Source organism: Liolophura sinensis, chromosome 7 (assembly GCF_032854445.1).
Source record: "Liolophura sinensis isolate JHLJ2023 chromosome 7, CUHK_Ljap_v2, whole genome shotgun sequence".
In the NCBI taxonomy this organism is placed as follows: domain Eukaryota; kingdom Metazoa; phylum Mollusca; class Polyplacophora; order Chitonida; family Chitonidae; genus Liolophura; species Liolophura sinensis.
In genome coordinates, this window is record NC_088301.1 from 24745578 (window position 1) to 24771493 (window position 25916).

A 25916-nucleotide genomic window follows, 5' to 3' on the forward strand; every position below is an offset into this window, starting at 1 on the left:
AGCTATGTACAAATTAATTAAAAGTCTTTCCCATAAGGACAGCTATTTCCCTGCCATGTCACAATAGATCTGTCAGAAGCTCCTCCAGGGTTCCTCTCCGCACAGTCCATATGTCCGCATGGTCAGGAGTTTGTTCAAAACATGTAATGAAGGCATCCTCAGATTATCCCAGAATTTGTCATTTTAAATACCTGTAAGAAAAAAACCGAAAAGAAAATAAACAGATCATAATACTTTAATTTATTTATTTATTTGATTGGTGGTTTACGCCATAATCAAGAATATTTCACTTATACCACGGAAGCCAGCGGGAGGAAACCGGGCAGAGCCCGGGGGAAACCCACGACCATCCGCATGTTGCTGCAAGACCTTCCCACTAAGGCCGGAGAGGAAACCAGCATGAGCTGGACTTGAACTCACAGCGCCCGCATTGGTGAGAGACTCCTGGGTCATTACACTGCGCTAGTGCGCTAACCAACTGGGCCATGGAGGCCTCCGAATTACTTCAAGGGAATGAACGTAGGCTGATCCTGAATCCAAGGCATAAGGCATCTAGCTAAGGCATCCGAATAAAGCAATGGGAATGATAATAACAACTCATTAATATACCGTAAATTTTCAACTTTTCAACCACTTTTTTCCAGAGCAAATTTAAGCACACAGTTATTTTCAAAATGATGCTAAAAACAATTCATTTGTGTCACTAAAGGTGCAAACCTCAAAAAAACTGTGCAAATTAGTTCTCAAACACCATAGCTCTCTCACAGTGTTTCAAAATATTGGTTGCCGAGGCGGTTGAAGAAATAGGATATGTAAAACAACTGGTTTGTTACGAGAGAACTTAATCAGAAGTTTATGATGTTATTTATGTACCAATGTGGTCATACATTGTCTCTAGCACACTAGGTTTTATGACAGAGCAACAAGGTCACTACACTGGTCCTTTACAAACAACCCTCTGGCAGGGTACTCACTTGGCAGCCCAGTCTGTACGGCCATGCACCGGTACCTGTTGTCGTGTAGCAGAGTTCTTGTTTAACGATAATGGAGCGGGCTGCGCCCTCTTCCATCCCGCATCTGTAAACATGCGGATAGAACACTTAGATCTGCCATGATTTACCATCGTCTAGCAGAGGCTCATATTACTTGGTGTCCATCCAACAGTTGGATAGCAGAACCACTGCTTAAAGTTTCTAACACCCCAATAACACTTAGCCTTTCATTTCATTTGGCATGATTGTTTTTTTTTTTACACCTTACTCAAGAATATTTGGTTTAAAGGATTCCAAACATAAGCTTGTTCACATTGGAGAGAACAGAAATGCCATCATTATATATGTAACAATTGGGTGTATACTTACTTGACTTATTCCCTGAACTCATGAATGACGGCACATAACCCCCTCCCCCTGCACTAGGTCCAAAACCTCCCCCTCCTAAAACAAATTGCAGAACACATGTCAATCCAACAGCTGACTGATACACATGAAACTATGTAAATTTAAGGTTTGAAAACGTAGCTTTAAACACATCCACTACCAATTTAATTTACAAAACCATATCTACTGTTGGTTGTCTGGAATACAGTAAATAATACGATGACCATTTGTACAATCATTTAAAGATACTGTAAATCTTCAACCTTTCAACCAGTGACATACTTCCTAAGTGGAATTTATGCATACAATTATAATGAAAATGATGCTAAAAATTATATGTTTGTGTCATTAACGATGCAAATTTCATAAAACTGTGCTAATTATATCTATAAACCCTATAATTCTCTCAGAATGTTTCGAAATGGTTGCAGAGGCGTTGAAAAAGTTGAAGAATTTGGTGCTAAATAATTTCCTTACAAAGACAAATAACCTCACACCAAGAGAAATATAGAATCTGTAGCACAAAGTGGTCTATGAATCAAAGAAAATGTCTACATTACTTAAATTTTCACATCAACGTTTTCATACATATGTACTGACAAGGGAGCTCAGACATATTTTTCTGAAGTTCTGCACCCAAAAGTCTAAATTGTGTTCACTGTACATGAATCCAATAATTATCAATAATTACTCATATCATAAATATAACATTGTTATTTTGATGAAAAAACTTGAAACATAGTCCTAATTTAGTTAGGACTGGTCTACATGAGGAGTCATACTGGTGCAAATGTTTAACGGGTAAATATTTTTTTCTCATTTATTTGATTGAAGTTATGCTACAGAGCTAAGAAGTTTTTTCATTTGCAAGACTGTGATCAGGTGTAAACTTGTAAGTGGAAGAAACCCCAAGTAAACCAATGTGCCCAAAGTAAACCAAAGTGCCCCAATTAAACCAAAGTGCCCCAAGTAAACCATTGCTCTTCACCAGCATCCACACAAACCTGCTGTCTCAACACTACTGCCAAACCAGTGGAAGCATTGGTATGGTAGCAGTTTCCCGCATTGGTCAGGAATGATGTTGTCCACAGCTGACTGCGTTGAATTTTGAGTAATTCTAGACCAATGAAGTTTAATAAATTGCAATTAACATCACTGTATTTTTCGTTTCACCTAATTCTGCTTTAGCCATGGTGCTAGAGGCATGTAACTTGCTGCTATGTATGCATTTATATGAAGAGTTAGACTAAAACCCTAACTGAAGTCAACTGACAAGAGGTCATATTTCACACAGTTATGTGTCACCATTTGCCAGCTATCACACTGTTGTCACTCCTCTGTTTTTTCTCTCTATGCTGTATGTCTTAATTATATTATAAAGGAAGTATTTGCAACATGTCTTACCCAGTCCCATGTTATTTCTGCCCATTGCCACCCCTCCCAGGCCCCCTTTACTGACTGGGGAAAAGGTAGCTTGACTCTCTGGACTCTCCGTCTTTAAGGCACTGTTACGCATACTAATACCTGAAAATAGAATAACTTAAAATAATTCACTGCTCTTAGAGACAATACATACTGTATCATTTATGTATCAGTTTGACATGATTTCTTTTTATGTCAGTTAAAGAGTTTTAAGTAAATATATTGCAAAGGAATTTTCCATTCCACATGATTTATTTATTTGGTGAAGGTTTAACATCGTACTCAAAAAATTTTCACTTCTACAACAGCAGTTAGTTTCATGGGAGAAGGAAACAAGAATGCCTGGAGTAAACCACTGCCCTTTGGCATGTATCTGGATAACTTTCCCTAGTGTGACACGCAAGTTGTATGTTACATTGGCAAAAGGCAAGTGATTAATAAGAACTTCATGCAAGACCACATCAGCAGGTACATACATGTATCCACAAGGAACACGCATTGCTTATTGCACAGAGAACAGTGGAAGAGTGGGATCATCGATGTTTCCCTGTCTATGAATGAGTTTGATCTAACACCTCATGAGTCCTAGTGACTTGGCGACAACTCTTTCATTCCACATCCAAATAAGTACATGTAAAATGAACTCAAAGCGAAAGACTTAACATTTATCCCCAAGGCCAAAATAGACCTTTTTTATCATTCCGGACGACTGAAATACTCTAAAATTTTCGCTTATAGGATTGCTACCAGTATATATTATGTAAACACATCAATATATACCGTATATGGGAAAGATATAACCACAAAACTATATGAAGAAATTTTATTTAAAGTCAGTATTTCTTAATTTAAGTTCTAAAATAACATGTTAAAACCAGGTGATGACAAAGGCGAAAATTTGTCTCTCAGGCACAGATTTATTGTCACGTTCATCACCTGAGAATGCATTAGTTATATCTGCATCTTGTGTCATAGAAATTATAATTTCTAAACACTGGAAGACCCCAACATGTCCTCTAGTGCCCACTGAATCTTACCTCCCAACCCATCCAGCAATGGATATTTCCTCTACTACACACAAGGAGAATGTAAAATCATGAGTCCGTACTAACCTGGTAGGTATCTGGCTTTTCCCAGGTAATGCTGTTTAGCAGAGCCTGATGATCTGCCTGATGTCCCTCGCCCGTGAGCTACAATCCCCTTAGGTACTTGAGGCTTCTTGTTCAAACTCCTGTTAATTACCATTGCAGAAAACTTTATGTAAGCTGTCACCAATTTCAGTATATGTACGAGTGCTGATTTTGATAGAAGTAATAAGATTCCGTATCCATGCAATGGCTACTCAGGTCCAAGCTGAAGCGACTATACTTCTCTGATAATGGATTTGTATGACCAAATTTCTTACACAATCTCAACGCAAAGGCAGGCAAGAACCAAATTACTTTTGGCGGTAAAGCGTAAAAATTCCAATCTCCAGACGAAATCTATCCACTTATCCCTAAAAACAGCATCAAAAAGGTGCCCCTAAATGTCCTATTTATTCTATTTGACATCTACAGCAGAAGGAATTATTATACACGAACTGTACTAAAAACTGCACTGATGTGACTAAAGTGTTGATGTATTTTTCAAAACATTTTCAACTTTTCATCTCCAAAAGTTAAAGCGTGTCCAAAGACTGAAAACATAATCAGTTATGTTTATGTTCAGTTATGTTTACGTTTTAGCAACTGAAAAACAATTGTTGTCATCTCACTTCCATAAATCATTACAACTACTCACGCAAACAAGTCGTCATCATCGTCAAAGAGACTGAATTTCCTCTCCCTCTCAGGATGGTTTTCTTTCTTCTTGATGGAGGCCAGTGGTGCCTTTTTACTGTGAGGGATACCAAAGTCCAGATCGTCCCAGTCATCCCAGGTCTCTGATAACCCCCCACCCCAGCGCTTCCGCCCACTCTGCTTTTTAGATACAGATACTGTGAATGGGTCCTACAGAGAAGCAAAAGGCCAGAGTTTATTTCATACACGTAAATGAACCTCAATCTTCATATTCTGTACATATATCCTCTGAATGACATTTCAAACGCAAATATAAAAAGCTTTAGCACCACTATGAAGATACCCCACAGTTTATTTTTTCAATAATTCCTCCCCATTTCTCACAAAATGACAATGATTTGAATTGATTCATTGTTAATTATTTATTGGAGGAAACTGCAGCACCTGTAGTAAAAATGACAAATATGGTACATATTCTTATGTTCATACATCTATACCCATCATATGCGTGAATTTTTGACAAGGAGCACGGCATAATCTTTATATATGCCCAACAATGATACAGTATCCCTTCTGTGCCTGTAGCACAATGCACAATATTTGATCTTAAGCATGAATTGTACAAACATAGTAACACAGATTTATTCATTTATTTATCCAAATGTTACTTAATACCATACTGAAGAATTTTTTACTTACATGATGGTTAGTCTAATGGGCAGAGAAAACCACTGGTCTTTTGCAAGTCACAGACAAGCTTTCCCATGTGCAGCATAGGCCTCCCAAAGACTGGGAACAGGTGAATCTCTAAATTCCCTGTCCATGGCCGAGGCCTTATCTCGTACCTCATGTGCCCTTGCCAATGTAACGCAAACAGCTTAACCACTCTGCTGAGATCCACAGTCAGCAGAGTACTTGTATGACATACTAGAGAATACAGAAATCTAACTCACATTTTCCTGATACTTGGGGGCATGCTTACTGCCTATGGAGGGTAACACAGCATTAGTGTGTGCTGCCTTGTGCTGCTGATTGGTTTGCCTGTTGTCATGGATGGGCCTGTTGCCCAGGGGCTCAGCCGCAGAGGGTTTGTACCCTCCCTGATTGTCTGCTGGTTTGTGACTGGGCTGATACTTTGGCTGGATCTCCTGTTTGCTTGTTTGGGATGAAACCCGTGACTGAGACCCCACAGGCGAGGGGCCATGACGGGCTTGGTTCGAGGGAGGAGTGGGGTGGTGTGTCACAGGAGGGGGACGGGACTGCGTGCCAAGATTCTGTCCTACTTGGAAATATGAGTACCTAAGGCACTGGAAAAGAAACCATACTATATATCAATGAACAGGAATCAATTATTGAGGTTTAGCATATAATCAATATTTCAGCCATATCAAAAAGGCAGAACTGCTCAACGGCTGAAGCATCAAGACAATGAGATATTAGAGGCAGTGTCTGTTGGCATTTTAACACCATTTTGATCAGATCATCATTTCAGCTGCATGACAACAGTGCCTTTTTGTGGCAGGCCTGATCTAATGGCAACTGATTTCTAGTTGCTGCCTCACTGGATTGTCATGCTGAAGACAACAGAAAAAATGTTGTCCACATTTTCTTCAACTTTTATGCATTTGCCTCAAGCATGGAGCAGATATTAACCTACACACCTTACAACTCTCTATGCATTCTTGCCAATTTGTCAAAAAAAGCCTGACAGACACCTGGCATGTCTGTCCTAAGCCTGGCATGCACACACTGGGTTATCCATGTACAAATATATGGGCCACACAAAAGCACTAATAAGGGCTCAACTCAGTTCTAGCTTTATACATGCATGCCTCTCTTTTTTTATTATAAAATTTCAACTTGAAAACAGAACAGAGCCCATCTCAAGTCTCACGTGCAGAGTCTCATTTATTGTATTTACATGTATTCATTTATTTGCTAACTGTTTTCTCTGATTCTCAGAAATACTTCACTTATGACAGCATTGGCCTGATTACAGTTTATTAGTGATAGAAACCAGGTCTGATCCTAAAGGATTATCTTTATCCTAAATTATAAAAATTCCAAATGATCATAATTACATTCCTGATGACATGGCAGAAAAATAAGCATAAAATAGCATTTAAAAGAATTAAATTTAAATTAAATGGCATTTTAAGGAATACAAATGTATCATTGAGCTGTTACGGTACCTTACCTGACTAGAGCTTGGTCTCTTCTGAGGGTTCCATGCCAGCATATCCTTCATCAGCTGTATGGCGTCATTGCTGGCGTTGGGGATTATAGTCTTCAGGTTGGTAGCTACGCACTGCGGCCAGCGGAAGTTCATCTGAGCTGCCAGCTTGTAACCCTCATCCCAGTCCTCCTGTGGAGAGATGAGAACTCAAGATTGAGTGACAGGTAGAAGCGCTATCATTATGTACATGTACATCCAGGCACTGGGAATAGGGCATCAACAGACCACCACATTACATCTGAAACATTTTATTCAACCTCAATCATGAAAACACTTCTGCAGTTTTGACCCAAAATGGCATGATTTTCAATTTCCTGCGATTTCATCACACGCATGATGAGGTTAAAGTAGAACCTCAATGTTGCGGCCTTACAACCAGCATACAGATATTTTAATGTCTCCTGAATCCATTTGGATCGATTATAAAGTTGTAAAGGGAAGAAAAACTGCGGGGTTTGGTGATCATACGTCAGAAAATTTTACCCCACTACACCTGAGCCACCCTTGACCTGCTGATGTCATGGTGGTACATTCGCTAGCAGGCATGCAAGGTTCTCCATGTGTACAACACAGACCACAAGAGACTATAGCTATACTTTTACAACTAATTTCGAGATGATTCCATTCTCAAGTGTGGCTTGCGACTGAAATAACACAATGCAGGATACTGTAAAGTTACATACATGTCCATAGCCTAATAATGCGTCATCTACAGTGGCCAGTATGTGAGTGAAAATCGGTCATCGCATTGCCCGGTCACTAGGCTGTACATGCTTTTCAAGAATCTAAAACAACTCCAGTATCTTTCAAAATAGTTGATGAAAAACTGTTTTACTTATATGATTTTCAGGGTGGTAATTAAGAGGTGTACAAGCACGGGGTAATTATAGATTAAGTCACAAGATGGCTAATTCTGAAAAAATACACAGTGGGTAGGCCTAATGCATGGGCTTGGCAATGTTTGCACGGCTTTTCAAAACATGTTCCCGGCAGGTGTTACTGGTATGGCGTCCAGTCACATGAACTATTATGGACAGGTACAGTAGTACCTATCAACACCGACATCTTAAAAAGGCCAACATTTTGTGAAATCAAACAAAACTGCACAGTCCAATTTTTACTCTATTTGACCATAATCTTAACTTATATAACTGACTGCCTTAAATACACTGACTCCTGTTCATTCTAAATACAGACTGTGATTTGCAGTACAAACATGTAGTCACTAGTGTTAATCCCTCTTGATTAATCTGAACCAATGTCCATCCTGCAGTAACTGACTGAAAATCAGATGGAAGGGAGATAATCTTCTTACGCGAACTCTTACATGTGTACTTCAGCCTTTGGTTTAATCTACTGACTTATTATTTCTTTTGCAGTATGTATGTATGTATGTATGTATGTATGTATGTATGTATGTATGTACACTGAGTGTGTGTATGTATGTACACTGTATGTATGTACACTGTATGTATGTATGTACACTGTATGCATGCATGTTCATATACTGTGTCTTCTTGTGGCAGGGTGAGTTCATGCCACCTCTGAAGTGTCATGCCAAAAGACACCAGACATGACACCACATGCTGTCACATTATACTGATACTGTGCTGTGCCCTCCTATGATAATACTGTAATTTTTCAACCTACTCACATGTTTGCAAGGTGTTTATTCAAGAATATTCTGAGGGCATTATTCTGTGTAGACTGATAAAATTACACTTTTAAGAAAATAAAGCCCTGAAATTGGGCAATCCAACAAATGTAGTTTTGTCTCCAAAATCAAATCAAACATGTACATAAAATGAAACTGAAAGACGCTCTTTCATATGAGAAAAGAATTAGGGTATATTTACATCAGGCTTTAGTCACCCCAGTGACTGGTAAAGGAATGGTAGAGTTTAGTTTAGTTGATTGGTGTTAAACGCTGTGCTCAAGAATATTTCACTTATGCGACGGCGGCCAGCATTATGGTGGGAGAAAACCGGGCAGAGCCCAGGGGAAACCCCTGACCATCTGCAAGTTGAAATGGTAGAGCAGTAGTTCAGTCTCTGAACACAAATGCCACAGCTAGGACTTACAATCACATTCTTTCCCTTTTACTGATCTGACAATATTCATCCATAGCTAGTAGACACGCCACGATATGTGGAAATGAACTCGTCTGATAAAGTTCAACTTACACATATATTGCCAAAGCCAACGTAAATTTAATTAAGGAATAAATGTACTCATATGTACAGTACGGTTCTGCACTGTTGTTGTTGTTGTTGGACACGACCCTGTTTAATAAACCAACAGTCTTTGTCAGTCCTGAATACTGTTGGTCTACAGAGGTTTCATTGTTGCAGATATAAAACAATCAGTACCCACCTGTTTTGGAGTACCCAAGACAGAACAGATTTTAAAGATTTCATCGATTTCTGAACTGCCGGGAAATAATGGTCGTAATGTATAGAGCTCTGCCATGATGCAGCCTATTGCCCAGATGTCAATAGGAGAACTGTAGTTTGTGGAGCGTAGCAGCACCTCTGGGGCTCGGTACCTGAGCAAAAATGATATGTAAGTTTAAAACATTTTCCAGAACTCACATGATAAAGTGTGACTGTTTTCACCTTTAACAACAAAAAAGTTCAGACTTGAAACTCCACTATTATAGGATGTAATGAAATATGACTGAAGTTCTCCTTGGATAGCTTACAAAATCTGCTAAGTACTTATGCCTGAAAGAGTATCAAATCATTTATATATTTCATTAGTGTTTCATAGTGCTGTATTCAATCATTTTTCAGTTAAATGACAACAATCAAGTTTACAGGTGAAGGAAACTTTAAGGCCCACTGAGTGTAAACCACTCCAGTTTTTCTGCCCAAAGGCCAAACCAGTGAGTTCAATTTGAAGTCTGTAGGCGCATTGGTTCAGCACCGTGTGGCCACATTAAGACACAAATGTACATTGTACTTGCAGTATATCTGTCAAAATGTATATTACATATACATGTATATACATTCTTGTTCCCCACTTCTTCCATATAACAGGTGGTGTAACTTATCAGCTGGATATAAGATAAAGGGTCACAACCCAGTTTGATTTACAAATATAGTCTTTGTTGCTGGACTCGCTAAGGTAGCCATATCAAGAGCAGATTTAGTACAAAAAAAGTTTGGGCTCCCAAACTTATCAAGCTGTATTAAAACTAACAAGTATTAAAGCTGAACAGAATATGATGGTTTACCAACAAAAAGTTTTCATACAAATTTCTTTCCTTCACAGTCTTAAAGGTTGTCGGAAAGTATTATTTTGAGTTACATTTTATAAAATTTCTTTATACGCAGTCACAATGTCACCTTTATAGTTTGGGACCAGAACCGTCAACTTCTTTTTTTTTATTTTTTATATGGGTCACTTTTACAAGGAAGGAAACTCAGGGAAAACTCAAACCCTGGGAACAAACAGACGCTTACCATCTGGTGGAGACATAGTCGGTGTAGGGTGGTCTAGACCTCGTCTCCCTGGCTAACCCAAAGTCTGCTATCTTTACACAGTCTGGGCCCGAGCACAACAGATTCTCTGGCTTCATGTCCCGGTGGAAGAATCCTGCAGTGATCAACAGACATCTGATTGCAATCTGCAGTGATCAACAGACAACTGATTGCAACCTGCAGTCATCAACAGACAACTGATTGAACCCTGCAGTCATTAACAGACAACTGATTGCAACCTGCAGTCATCAACAGACAACTGATTGCAACCTGCAGTCATCAACAGACAACTGATTGCAACCTGCAGTCATCAACAGACAACTGATTGCAACCTGCAGTCATCAGACAACTGATTGCAACCTGAAGTCATCAACAGACAACTGATTGCAACCTGCAGTCATCAACAGACAACTGATTGCAATCGTAAACAGAGCTTTTGGTTATCTTAATTTGGAAACACCTTGTATTTTTGGCTTCAATAAGGGTGCATCAAAATTTTAAAGGCACATGTTTGCTCATTTAAAGGTTGTTAAAGGCGCTAATATCTTCAGCTCCTTTCAAGGCTGGCATGCAGTTCGCACCCGGGTTTCTTTTTCAGGAATCTGACCATTGATAAATCTCTTATAGCAGCGAAATTAAAACCTTCTTTGTTAGATATACATTTACTAGAGACATCGATTCGCTATAATTATAGTTACCCCATACTCCATGGGGTAATTCATTATTTGTGGGTCTCTTAACTGTCTCATTACCAGCTGCTGATTTTCATGGCAAATTTTATGTGGTTAGTATCCTGTCAATAAGTTAATTCAGACTTCGTTTTGAACTGCTTTTGTTGATTGAAATCTTCGCTTATTTTCACAAGTAAGGATAATATTTCAAGAGAATTTAGATAATGCACAAAACAATCATCTCGGTGCACTATTCACATAAGTTTCTAATATACATGTAAGGTGTTGCATGAATTCAATTTTTCTCAAATGTTTTTTTTTCTTTACGTAATTTCGGATGTCCTTTTTACAGACTAAAGAGTGGCAACCACATATTCCATAAGCCATTAATGCATGACCATTCTGTCTTGATTCATAACTATTGAATATTTTTTAAAAGTGATGTCAAGACCAACTGCTCATGTTGTAAGTTTCAATCTATACTTGTGCTCTAGGATGTTAGCTTTCAGCACAGGTGTTCTTTCACACTTCACTGGATTGGTATTCTGCTATGTGCGTTGATTATCAGTTTGCAGTATCAACTAGGAAGCCAGCTTGAGTTCATATATAGGCAGTGACAATTACTTCAATCAATGAAGGTTAGTAAAGTATAAAAATATTCAATATTAGTATCACAAACGGCCCACTGAAACAAAAAAAAAAATTGGTTGAAAGAAAAACTCAATTTCAGTTGAAAGAAAAACTCAATTTCACCCAGAAAGTTGTGGTCGGTATGTGGAAAAATGAGTTTTATGAACCCCTGATTGGTACATCAAGTTTGAATGAAGAAATGTATCAATCAGAAGAGAATACAGTGTACATGACATTCCATTACTGCACTAAGTACCGGATTTGCAGTAATTATGAAAATAATTACCCGATTGTAATTAAACTTACGCATGCACAAGTTCTGATTATAGGGAAGATGTAAGGTAAGCTTCATAAAAATAGGTCCAGTACTTTAGAAAGAGCTGCATGGACAAAATCTGAATACATAGAAAAGCATTATAATTGCGCAAAGTGCTAAATGGAGGTCATTATTAAAATAATTGTATCTAAATATTGCCATTAAACTTAACAAGCATGCACAAGTCCAGATGATAGGCATGATATACATACATGTATGGTAAGATTCATCAAAATCTATGCAGAAGTTAGGGAGGGGGACGATACATGGACAAAATCTGACTTCATGGAAAAGCACAGTTACACAAGTCTAAATGGAGGGTAATTACCAAAACTGCCATTAAACTTAAGTATGCACCGGGTCAGATGATAGGCTAGATGCATGGTAAGCTTCATCAAAATCGGCGCAGTAGTTTGGGAGGGGATGTGGGTGGAGAAGCATGGACAAAATCATGTCTATAGACAGACAGACAGGATGATTTCAGTACCACCGGCTCTTGCCGTTTTACTTGCACCTACAAGCATTACTTGCATTGACACAGTGATGAAAGTATTGTCTAAACAACCTGGAAGTTAAAAATAAAAATATATGCTTTGCTGACGTTCACAATTAACGTATGCTGTGCAGAATGCTCTGTTGCCTAACATAATATAATTCAAGCTTATTACTCGGTACAGCTGACAGAATATCATTCATCCAATGTAGTTCATTATCCTATACCTACTCATCTTTGAAATAATTCTGAAACTAGATCACTAAAATTTATTTACTTGATTGGTGTTTTATGCTGTACTCAAGTATATTTTACTTATATAATGGCTGCCAGCATTATGGTGGGAGAAAACCAGGCAATGCCCGGGGGAAACTCACGACCATCCGCATGTTGCTGGCAGACCTTCCCACGTACGGCCTGAGAGAAAGCCAGCATGAGCTGGACTTGAACTCACAGCAACCGCATTGGTGAGAGGCTCCTGGGTCATTACGCTGCACTAGTGCGTAGATCACGAAAACTGCTTTTAAGTAAATGTACATGTCACTTACCATGTTTGTGCATAAATGCCATTCCCTGGCAGACCTGATAGGTAATATTTCGTATCACAGATTCTGGAAAAAGTTTATCCCTGAAAACCGAACAGAGAAGTATCATACACCTGCAACAAAACTATCCTAACACATCATAACACTGATGTGGCCCACTTTCACAAAACTTTATAAGACACATTTCTCGCAACGTTTTTTGGTAAATGACTTTGTCATGGTTATAGGGTCATCAGGCCATGTCACTTACCAGAACAGCTATGAAAAACTGATTTATGAACTTTTCTGAAAGTTGGCCCAGGTTTATTTGTAACATTATAACGATAATCTAATAACATCCTCAGTTTCAGTAATGATGATAGAAGTTAAGAAAATATGTTAATTATAAGTTGAGCTATTGGGCTGAATGTTTACTACAAATTTCAATTAGCTTATGCAAAGCATACATAAACAATAATAATCATACAATATATTTCAAGCCATCAGCAAACATAATACACAGTTTTCGAGTTACGCCATTATGACAACAGAATGACGTTCCGGTGCAAAATGACGTCGCCACTAAACGCCACAGTAGGGCTACTTGCCTATCTTTTAACATGGCAGTGATAGTGTTTAGATCTAAGTACCAACAGAACAATATTATTTTTTGTACAATATTGGGAACACAAATTCACCCCTAAACACAATTCAGAAGATCAGTGCAAATCCTTTCAATTAGTTCTCTATATTCTATATACCACCCCATGTTAAAATTTCCAGACTGGCCCTACCGTGCCGTGAAGCGACGATGTCATATCACAAAGGGGCTTCACTCTGTTGTTGTAAAGTCACATCTCGAAACATGCGTATTATATCCTTTGGGGGGGATAACTTGGCTGACTCTCCAAACAACCCCTCTACTATAAAGTTCTTATTGGACTTCTGATGGAATTTTGATGAAATACCTCCTGGTTTTTCATTAGCCAGAAAAATTTCCCAACCGCCTTAATCTACGCTAATTGGCCTGATTACCAATTGTTCAACAATGTTTTATATGATAAAATCTTCATTCAGAAAAATCATCTACATGTACCTATCGAACTCACCTGTCTTTCATCATTTGATAAAGGTTTTCTTTCATGTATTCGAAGACAAAATACAGCTGGTCATTTTCTCGTATTACTTCTTTGAGTTTTACTATATTGGCATGGTTTAACTTCCGTAGAGACTGCAAAGAAACAAAAAAAAACCAAAAAACTTATTCAATATTGTTTATACTACAAAACATAATGTGCTGTAGCAAATACATACATACTGTAATATTAATAGTACATGCATTTACAACAGCCTTAATTCAGGAGAAACACTAATACATGCACATGTGGAAAGTATCAAATTTTCTTGCCGCAAAGTGGATGATACATGTATTTATGTAGGTATCTTGGTATTAAAATTATTAAAATCATAAGCATCTACCATTATGATTACTTCATAGTTTTCTACCCAGAGCTCGGTAACAAAAATGTTTTCAGGTAGAATACATGTGTGTTCTTTTCCAGGCACCGCTGAATTATTGCTTATCAAATACAAAGAAAAAGATCGTGAGACACATGTATCTATAAAGGAGTCTTGCTTGAGTGCCATTCTGGTGTGTGCGTACACATAAACATATACAGACAAAGGCAGCAGGAGATTTCTTCAGACATGTTTAAGTGGACTCGTGTAGGTGAAGACGCCCATCTTTCCAAGGCATACATGTACACAAAGGCAGCACCAAGAATGTATTATCCATCTTCCAACAGTCTCAGAATCACATGTACCGTAAATGACCTAAAATTTGGTCAATGACTAACTGGCCGACTTTGCAAATGAAAGTTCTGTTCATCTGTTGTAAGGTTTGTTTGTAAGGTACAATGATCTCCTGCTAGAAAAATGTACGTTTCATCACCAAAGGTAATATAGGCCTTTATTTGGCTTTAGTAAAAGGTAACATTCAGGGTGAAATTTTGGGTCATTTACTGTATAAGCTTCACTATTCCTTTTCCGACCTGCTGCTGAAAAATGAGCCATGGAAGTTGATAGCCTTGTCTGACAACACATAGGCCACCTTGTCCTCAGGCTCTACACATGCTAACATGCACATGGCTGGCAGTCATGTGAGGAATACAATGACTCTTCTACCAATTATCACACGAGTTTCTTATCGATCCCAGGGATATGGCACTTTTATCAAGTCTGTGTATAACTTGTGGTGTTACATGTGCAACCCACAGGCAATTCCTGTACTCAAGGAAAGGCCAGTCAACCATTGCAGCTTGATAAAGGAATCTGTGAAGCTTGCTGGCTGCTCAGCCATAGTACATGTTCTCCTGTTGGTGTCCGAGAGTAAATGTACATGTGTACCCAATGCATCACACATCCTGGCGCTTGTCATTTTACTCGTACGTACAAGCTTTTCTCAATGCAAAAATGAGATTGTAAGAAAAAGAGTTTAGTCTTAAAATTTGAACTTCAGTCATTCTTCTTTTTAACTATTAAACCCCCCAATTTTTCTTTTAAAAAACCCATTAAACTTCATTTATTTCCTCAATTTTAATTTGGCCAGAGAAAGATATAAAACAGGATTACAAAAATTACTCATTTTTCTAAAGATGAAGACTTGGTTTGGTACAAAATTGGTAGTTTTTCCTGTGAAAAGTTCTTGTATATATCCTGTTTTGTTTTTCACAAAATGTACATCTCTCTATTATCCCTGAACACTAATCACATATGAGCTATAACTATAGTTTAAAAGTATATAAACAATCTAATGCAATCATCAAAAAGTGACTGTTAAACCAAAAGAATCCTATCAAAAACTTTTGTGTCTAATCTAAATAGTTCTGTCTACTAGGGTTCAACTAATGCTTATTGCAATGTTATTTGAATATTCATGCAGGAGATGAGTTAATCCAATCCTACATGTTACCTGCTGAGGGTAACTAAGGCTAGGTATACATGTAGGTCATTCGTTACATGTTCGTCCTGTGACATTTATAAAATATTTACAACCTGGTCTTAACTTATAAATGTATGCTGTGTGATTATTATGTACTGATAAGGCCTTCATAACCACTTATTCATTTATTCAATTGGGGTTTAACGCCATTCTCAATAATATTGCACTTACATGACGGCGGTCATGTTTTATATAGACAGAGGAAACTGGAGAAACTGGAGTGCCTGGAGTAAACTTTTTTTTTGGCAAGTAACAGATCTTTCCAACATGTATACAAGTACACATGGATGTCGTATTGATGGGAGGCAAGTGATCTTCAATAAGCTTCATGTAAGATGACCTAAATGGCATAAGAGCCCTGTATGGCGTTCAAAAGACATGAATCCAACACACTCAGCCATGACCAGTTCCCTTCACAATGATTTGGATGTAACTAAAACCCAAATAACAGTCATAGATTTATTAGGCTACTCAGCAAGCCAGCCAGCTTGTGTTAGTACTCAACCATTGTTAGTACCTTATTAGCTGCCCTGTGATCATGCAGCAGTTCTATCAAAGCGCTGTGTTACACTATTGAGAGGCTAATCATGTTACCGATGCCTCGCAGGTAACCTGGGAAAAAACACACCTGACCAATCCCCACCCAACTAATCGATAATATGTAATTTCCAGTACATAGAACTGATTGATCACTGGTACCTACATGAACACGGGCTGACCAACCCAGGGTATACATCAGCAATAGGTATAGATTTTTCTACAGGGCAAACAGACTTATTCACCTTTTTCACACAAACTCATCAAGCCAAAATCAGAATGTAAGGTGTAATGCGCCAATCAAAACAAGTACATGGGTTACTCCAAGTGCAATTATTTAGTTAAACAGGATAACATTTGCCCTGGCAGTTTTCATTTTATAGCACCAACACAGATACATGTATAGCGATGAACTGAGAGTAGCTTGCAGGGTTATGGTTAGGCCATCATTAAAAATATATTCATTGGGTGTGAACCAAACGGCCCTCCAAAAAGGGCTATACTTCAAAATTTTCATTGAAATTTTGAATTATGTTTTCCAAACTCTAATTTCTATAAAATCCTTATCTTCTTCCATTAGCCATATTACAAAAAACAAGTACTCCCTATGAACTTATTTTATTTTTCTGATAGGGTTGGATATGCCCTTCAAAGAATTTTTCATGGATGGCCTTAAACAGCACTTACTGACTTACCTTTACTTCTCTCAAATTTAGACATTCATCCCAAGAATAATACTTTTTCTTCATTCTGGAAAAGAAAAAAATTATATATATATATATATATAGTCATAAAAGTTATCAAGTGTTAATATATTATAACAAATGAGGCAAACAATTCCTTGAATCAATGTATGGCAAATGAAAGTTTTAAACCTCAATCTTACATGTAGCTAAATGTATATTGCGGCTTTTATCAGAGAAACCTAAGGTTGACTTGCAAACTTGATGATTCACAAAGAAAACCTATTTGATATATCTCGGGTGATGTTTCCATAATATATATATATACAAAAAAAAAAATGATACATACTCAATAGTGATACCATAAATTTTTCATTGTGATTTATAAAAAATAAACAATCAATATTAAAAAATAAACACATGAATGCAGTCTGCATTAATCTGCAAACAATAATCCTATTTTACAACATCCATAGCCTTTAACCTCCCAACAATACTATAATCACCATTTGTCAGAACCGGCAGTGAGAGAGCTTTGGCCATGTGCCAGTCACTAGTCTTCTTTTGTCGAACAAAGCCACAATACAAGTTTCTGCAGGCATCCATGTATTACTGGCAAGTCCATGCCCTTGTAAGTGTGGATCAAAAAAGTCAATACTGACAGCTAGTAAACACTGGCAACATCATGAGGTCCTTGTATTGCACAGGCTATAGCATACAGTACATGTAGGTCAAAATAAAGGAATCACAAGAAAATTATATGTTCTTATACATGTGTAATGTTTGCGTATAGTATATTCTATTCATTACATATTACAAAATTAAATTTTCTGCAGTATTTGAGCAGAACCAAATGTTTCGGTCTGAGAAAGCACTGTTCTATGTGTGACAATGATGAATGTCTAGTCATGCTTGCATATGTACAATGCATCTAGTGTGTAAGCTTATATTTATTTTATTTATTTGATTGGTATTTTATGCCGTACTCAAGAATTTTTTTCACTCATATGACGGCGGCCAGCATTATGGTGGAATGAAACCACACAGAGCCCGGGGGAACCCATGACCATCCGTTGCTGACAGACCTTCCCTTATGGCTAGAGAGGAAGTTACCATGAGCTTGACTTGAACTCAGAGTGACCGTGTAAGCTTATAACATAAATGCTATACTGGTATTCAAGGTGTTTTTGAATTTTCTTGTATGATGGCTGTTACTATGGTTAGTTTTATGTGCTGAGGAATCTGGGTGTGCACAAATTACTCCCACCCATCACCATCTAGAAAAAAAAAAAATCCCTGCATTTAATTGACATACCCTAAATGAACATAAATTTCATCCAAGACTAACTTGTCCATTCTTCCTGATTCTGAGAAATCTATTGATTTTAGACACGTGTTTTGAGGTTTGCTTGGACCATGGAAAATTGTAAGTTTCAGCACCAAAAATAATATTTTGTGATATTTATTTGCCTCTAAAAATGAACTTCTTTTCAGTCATTAAGGGTACTTCTCAGAATAGCATTTATTTATTTATTTATTCAATTGGTGTTTTACGCCGTACTCAAGAATATTTCACTTATATGACTGCAGCCAGCATTATGGTGGGTGGAAACCGGGCAGAGCCCGGGGAAAACCCATGACCATCTGCAGGTTGCTGGCAGACCTTCCCACTTATGGCTGCTCAGAAAAGCAATGTTATGGTTTAGTTCAAGGATCAGTGCACAAATGCAGCATATTTAACCTCAGAATGACACTGCCTGTGGTATGTACTACACATTCATGTATTAATTGGTAATCCCACAACATAATCCCAGTCTTGACTTGGTTTTATACAGATTACCAAATAGATCTATATATTGTACCTGTACAGTGCTTGCATCAAAACGTGACTTAGGTGAGAAGATATGGATTGGTGTTCATACAATGTGCAAGTAGTACAACAAAACTGGTTTCCAGTCCAAACTGGATCAGCAACATGTTCACATTGCTAAGCCTATCTGAATCCACACGTACGTAGACACAAAGATAGTGAAGTCCTTCATTTGACAATGTTGCATGTCACTTACAATATATCAAGTGATGATTAACAATACTTGATGACAAGTGCTCTAATTGATGATTTTACTGGCTTGTGCTGGTGACTGACGCAAGTTTCTTCATGCAATCTAAATGAGATGTTATAAAATATTGATGTAATTGAAACCTGCAATCAATGGGGTTGTATTCAAAGCATGTTAATCAGAGAACAACATCTCTGTGTTCAGACTGACATAGCCAGACCACTGAGATGTTGGCAGAGTAAACACAAGCTCTGTGGACATAGTTTTCAAAGGAGGAATAGGAGCTAGAGACACTAGTTTTGAAAATTTCAATTACTGTCTGTGTGATTTGAGCAGAAAACCAGGATTGTTGCAAAGCAAACAACACAACCATTGAACAACCTAGCACTTCTTAACATTTCAGCATAGACTGCCTAATCCTGCAGAACCAGACTGTCTAATCCTACACAACCAGAGTGTCTAATCCTACACAACCAGACTGTCTAATCCTACACAACCAGACTGTCTAATCCTACACAACCAGACTGTCTAATCCTGCAGAACCAGACTGTCTAATCCTACACAACCAGATTGTCTAATCCTACACAACCAGACTGTCTAATCCTACACAACCAGACTGTCTAATCCTACACAACCAGACTGTCTAATCCTACACAACCAGAGTGTCTAATCCTACACAACCAGACTGTCTAATCCTACACAACCAGACTGTCTAATCCTACACAACCAGACTGTCTAATCCTGCAGAACCAGACTGTCTAATCCTGCAGAACCAGACTGTCTAATCCTACAGAGCCAGAGTGTCTAATCCTACACAACCAGACTGTCTAATCCTACACAACCAGACTGTCTAATCCTACACAACCAGACTGTCTAATCCTACACAACCAGAGTGTCTAATCCTACACAACCAGACTGTCTAATCCTACACAACCAGACTGTCTAATCCTACACAACCAGACTGTCTAATCCTGCAGAACCAGACTGTCTAATCCTGCAGAACCAGACTGTCTAATCCTGCACAACCAGCATCCTCATTTATATTGGTTGGAACTTTTATGATCACATGAGAAAACGGATGAGGTGTATCGCAAATCAAAGACATCTAGCATGCCACAGCACACTTAACTTTGAATGTGAACATATATAGTCTGCCACTGTATATACATAGAAAAAATGATACAGGACACAGTTATCACAGAAAAAAAGGAAACAATTCTATAAAGTTTTGAGAACCAAAAAGGTGAAGTTCAGCATTGGGGGATATGGCATCGACGGACAATTCACTCTGAGCAGCCATGTTGTAGAAGCCCTTATGAACTTGGCCAATCACTGGTGCTTAAAGTGTCATGTGATAATGGGCTGTCACGTCAAAAAACCTATTAGCTCTATTAGATTGTTAGCGTGGTTTCTTCTAGTGGATTACCAGATATCAATGTTAAACTGATGCATTTTGGACCACACATTATCAGCAGGGAACTGAGAACAGGTGCCCATGTCACAATGTGTTTATGTTGGCAGGACATGGCAGTGACTTGTCAGGGTTACAACATAGCAAAAATGGCATCACCAATTGAGTGGCTAAGTACAGACGATTGTTTGCTATTTATTTCGTTGATAAGCGTGTAGAATTTTTAAAATATTTTTAGAACATTTCTGGAACACTATTCAGCTTTATTAGCTGACTTTATGTTCACTTTAAAATTCTGATCTTCAAGATAGAGCCAAGGGATGGGGTTAAATGATCAAACAATTAAAATAATCTGAACTTCATTTCTCTAAGTGCAAAGTACTAACAACTTCAGGTAATATACCCATGTCACTTTTACAAGGGGTTTGCAGAGAAATGTAACTTTTCTCTGCCTCCACTTATAATTTTTAATTAAAAGTTAATACGTCCTTTTGGGCAACTCTACTGGCAAGATTGCTCTTTCATGATCACAGATCCAAACACTAGCAAGGGCAAGTCAAGACGCCCCCATCAAGAAAATGTACATCTGAATACCATTTGGAGCTATATTTTTTTTTTTTGACACCTTGCTTTGTAGTAATTCGGTTGACTATTTGTGTCAAAGGTGAAATACCCCCAAAATGAATCAAAATATATTGTACTCAAAACCTTGAAAAGCTGGGAAATCAAGGTAGATATCAATGTGGAGGTAACACTATAGTTCTATGGCAAGAGCTTGCAGCCATGCCTAGGACCATTACATTATCCTATATTTCATAATTCAGAAGTACATGTGTACATGCAGCTGACATATATTAATTAGCTGATTACATTCTTGCTGTGGAATGATCAAGGTCAATGAAACCCACATGTACTGGTACACAACGTCAACATCTGTTGAATACATAACCCATTTTATAACATACAATTTGTATATTTGTCCTCATTACATTTTTACTTTTCTACATGTATATATATACAGTATTAAGGTACACAACTACGTGTGTAAGGATTTAGTCTCTGGCTTATGTGCATGCTAATGGAGGACAGATGCTCCCTTATAATACTGCTTTAAGATTTACATGTACATGAGTTTTGAAACAGTCAAATAAGGTTTCAATATGTACATGTAAATGTGGTAAAAAAGGAAGCACATGTATTACATATATATGTGCACGGACTTTAAGAAACAAAGAAACTTTCATGAAATGTGTCTCATCTGTTGTCTCACGCTTGTAGTTGACACAAATATGCAACAATGTACATGTAGATATCTTCAGATTCAAGCAGAAGCCAAGCTTTAAAATCATATGTATTGTGGCTCTTGCATTTGCGCTAAGTATTGAAGGAACAGGGAAAGGAAAATAGTTGGCCTTGTACCAGTTTTTAATACAAAGCACTAATAAGGTTATATGGCTTTTACATTTATTACAGCAGACGGTAAATTATGCCAATAGAGAAGGAGTTCTGTTGCCATGGTATTTACCTTCATGTAAACCCAGTGACTGCATGACCCCAGGTGTCTGTATGCAGTAGATAAAAGGGTGCCACATCTGGCATCATTATTATACATTTTGTTCAGGTATGGCTACACCAATATAAAGTTTTGTTTTCCGGGCAGAATGAATCCTTTTTCACAGACAGAAGAAGACTTAAAAATAAAAGTAAAAACTGATAAATCATCTAAACTGTGGGAAATATGAGACTGTCCTAACAATTTATCCAAATATAAATGTGGTTCGAAAGTCTTAAAAAAACAGGAATATTAAGATCGGTCAATATGAAAAGAAGATTTTCAACTTTGCTTTTATTAAAATTTGTGTTGCTGTGGCACTGATGTATACAAGATCAAACAAAGCATCTTGTTCATAAATGTACTCACTTTTTGATGGCCACTTTCTCCCCCGTTTCCTTGCTACTGGCCAGTAGCACACAACCGTATGTTCCATCCCCCACCTGTTTGGATACTTGATAGCGATTCATATTTGGTCTTACGATCACAACACACTAGTTCCGCTAAGACTTGTTACACTTGAGTGTTTTCAAGTACAGGGAACCTGAAATATATCTGTCCCTTTCACAATCACAAATACTGCTTCAAAATGCACTCATGTCGTGAATAAACGGCTTCCTTCTCTGCAGTCTGAAACCATCCACAGGTTTACCATCAGACATAAACAAAGCCATATTCAAGGTCAAAACAGTAGAAGTGTTCTTTGTCAACCGGCCATCTGAAATGTAAAAAGGAAAAGAGACATTAATAAATATAGATGCAAAAAATAAAAAATACCTCAATAAAATCTAGATTAATACTCTGTACATACCCGGGCCATCAATATTGTTATAAAGTATCAGTAACAGTACAGACAACAGTACGTGAAATGACAAACAGCTGTACTGTTCCCACACCACAGGAATTACAACACATGTAATTCATACACAATGTATTTAGATAATTTTTCTTTCAAACATCTTGCTAGATAAGATTGAAATGAGTAATTTTTTTCTCTCGACTACACTACAGGAACAAACATTGACATCAGACAATGTCACTGAATTCCCAGGGTATGCTGTGTGCGATAGGATTTTTGAGCTGTTCCGGTCTATCACCCCATATCTGGCATTATAATGATGACCCCAGCCTGGCAAATCAGCAACAATATATCCTTATTAGAGTTTCCTCACTAAATGCTGCATGCACATTTTTATCTACATGCATTTTGGAGTATAGGGCAACCCTGGAAAAGTTGCCAGCGATCTGACAGAAAATTAAATGAAAATAGGAGCTTTCGTCAAAGTAGACAACTACCATCTCAATCTTCTACAAAAGTAGCAAGCTGCCGGTAGCTGATAATGGGCTTCTAATGAACCCCTTGCCATGCCGCATAACATCAGACACAAGACTCGACCCAGCCTTAATGAAATACACTAGCAGGTTCTCCAGTATATACCAAGCACAAGGCAATGAGGTGCCATATCGTTTCGTATGTCCATGGACTAGATTCTAATTTCAAAGTCTGAGTAAGGCCCAAAATTGGATTATTTATCTATTTATTGGATAGGTGTTTTAGGTCATACTCAAGAATTCATAGTTTTGAGCATTCAGGTCACTTGCAGGTGATAAATAACGTGGAGCTAAATGGGCAAATACAGATCTTTGTGGATTACTAAAGTTTTAAGCACTAGTACTATAGGTCAATGAAACTATCACATCTGAAGGCTAGACACACGCTGAATACTTTTCCAGAAGGCCTAAAAGCTATACTTTTCATTTCTTATGGATAAATCTTATTCAATGCCTATCTTGCCTTGTTTAAATTCGCTTTGTTTTCACCTAAAGTGCTCTAGTTCAGAGCAGTTATGATTTCACTGCAAAACTCTGAATATTTGCCTATACAATGGTGGCCAGCATTAGGGTGGGAGGAAACAGGGCAGAGTACGGACAAAACCCACAACCATAAGCAAGGAGTCGGCAGCCCTTCTCACATATGGTTAGTGATAAACAGCATAAGCTAGACTTGAACTCACAGCAATGACAATGGCAGTAAACTTGGGGTTTTCTTTCACAAGGCCAATGATCAACCTGATCACTTGGCCATCACTGTATAATGTAATGGCCATAACAGCACTAGCATTGAATGAATACACAATGAAATTTGCAATCTGCCCTCAAAACAATAAATGACACATTTCTAATATAAATACACAAGTCCTGTCATTAAAGTGCACATCAGTTTCAAAGCTAAAGGCGTCTCTAGTATAATATTCAAGACAAGGACTTTTCTTTTTGCCAATGCGAGAGCTGTTACGGCATGGTTGAAATATGTAATCAACAGTTTGTTTACGTTCCAAAGAGTAGTTACGTATTTGACTATATAAGGTGACACTGTGGACATGTGTATACAAGCTGTTGGTCTTTATGTGGTGAAGGATATGTTTGGAAAAAATAACTACTGACAGCTAGTGTCAACAGTGGCAGACTACTAGTACTACTTCTACTGGCCCATTCTCCCATGTAGGACCTGTCAATCACGAGGAAGGATAATTTGGGAAGAAAGAGTCAGGAATAAATTTTACAAACAATCATGCCATCCTGAGACTATCTCCATACAGCAATTATGTATGTAATTACAGGACTTGTAGGCTTTTGTCACTAAGAGACGGACACTAGCGTTATGATACCGGTACAACAACAACACAGAATGAGATTTCCAAGAGTACCGCCTTGTCGCCATTACATTTTATCTGTACATCTTTCCGCTGCACACCCTTAAAAGAACTGGAAACTTACCTATTAAGCATAGTAGAAAATTTCAAAACAATGAATTTAGCAGTGTTTAAGCAAATTAGCGCAAAATAAAACACCTAAGTAGCGATAAACTTCACTTATCTCACCTCCACCATGTCAGTTGTTGCTATTTGCTCTCATTATGTTTGTCACGTGACATGATACACAGCAACACACACTCGTACCTTTTTTTCACGAGGCAAAGTACCAGTGCGATGTGTCAAGATAACTTGTTCATTCTTGAAGTGTATTGAGTACTTATGTATCAGGGATTATAGCTAATCACTAGGAGTGACTTAAACCGTCCGAAATGTTAATAATGGACACAAAACAGCCTGGAGATAAATTTTGATTTAAAAAAATCACTTCAAGGAATTTATCGAAAAGTAAATTGAAAAAAAAAAGTGACGTTAACTCGGCATTCATGTATGCTTAACCTGCACTAGACTTTCAATGCATGCCTTGCATTTCAGTTTTGTACCCGAGAAGCCTTCTCATTTAATGCTGAATTCAAAACCTGACGGATCGCGCTAGATTTTGAGATGAGTAACACTAAATAACCGATCATTGTCAACTGAGCTAGTGAAGGCCTGCTTCAAGAATTACGCTGGCAATAAATTCCACTCCACTGCTCAGCTATGAATTTGTTGTACTAGTAGGACTGGCTACTAAACAATTAATGTAAAGGGTATACAGGTATATCTAAAAATATATGCCACTTGTTGTCGTACAACTGATTTTCATTTGCTGCTTTAATAACTGAAGGTTTTAACATCTTTACTGACATTTCAGTCATATGCATATCATGAATACTGGTAATTATTTTATTTGAGTATCTCTCAACAGCATGGAGGATACATAAAGAGTTTTTTATGGGTGTTGAAGAATGAAGAAAACCTAGACCTTTGACAAATTACTGATGAACTTTCTGACGTGTGATATACAGGTGGATGCTCACCACAT

The 25916-nt window shown here is 37.8% G+C and overlaps 1 protein-coding gene across 1 annotated transcript; it reads right to left on the reverse strand.

Annotated features, from left to right (window-relative positions):
* Window positions 1-178: 178 nt before the first annotated feature.
* Window positions 179-25099, reverse strand: LOC135470768 (serine/threonine-protein kinase dyf-5-like). The gene is made up of 15 exons (XM_064749808.1): window positions 25061-25099; window positions 22548-22896; window positions 17168-17222; window positions 14044-14165; window positions 12959-13038; window positions 10283-10415; window positions 9192-9363; window positions 6780-6947; window positions 5536-5889; window positions 4584-4792; window positions 3914-4032; window positions 2784-2903; window positions 1362-1436; window positions 975-1077; window positions 179-191 (listed from the first exon to the last, which is right to left on the reverse strand). Exons 2-15 carry the CDS (start codon window positions 22646-22648, stop codon window positions 179-181), a joined length of 1824 nt encoding a protein of 607 aa, XP_064605878.1. The 5' UTR covers window positions 22649-22896; window positions 25061-25099.
* Between the last annotated feature and the right edge of the window lie 817 nt (window positions 25100-25916).

Bases quoted from the DNA above. Each gene is read 5' to 3' on its own strand.
- LOC135470768 (XM_064749808.1), bottom strand. From the start codon at position 22,648: ATGAATCGCTATCAAGTATCCAAACAGGTGGGGGATGGAACATACGGT. The intron at 10,416-12,958 runs GTAAGTGACATG...TGATCACTGCAG, and splicing joins GGCATTTATGCACAAACATG to GATTCTTCCACCGGGACATG. The intron at 1,078-1,361 runs GTAAGTATACAC...GCATGTTTACAG, and splicing joins GAGTTCAGGGAATAAGTCAA to ATGCGGGATGGAAGAGGGCG.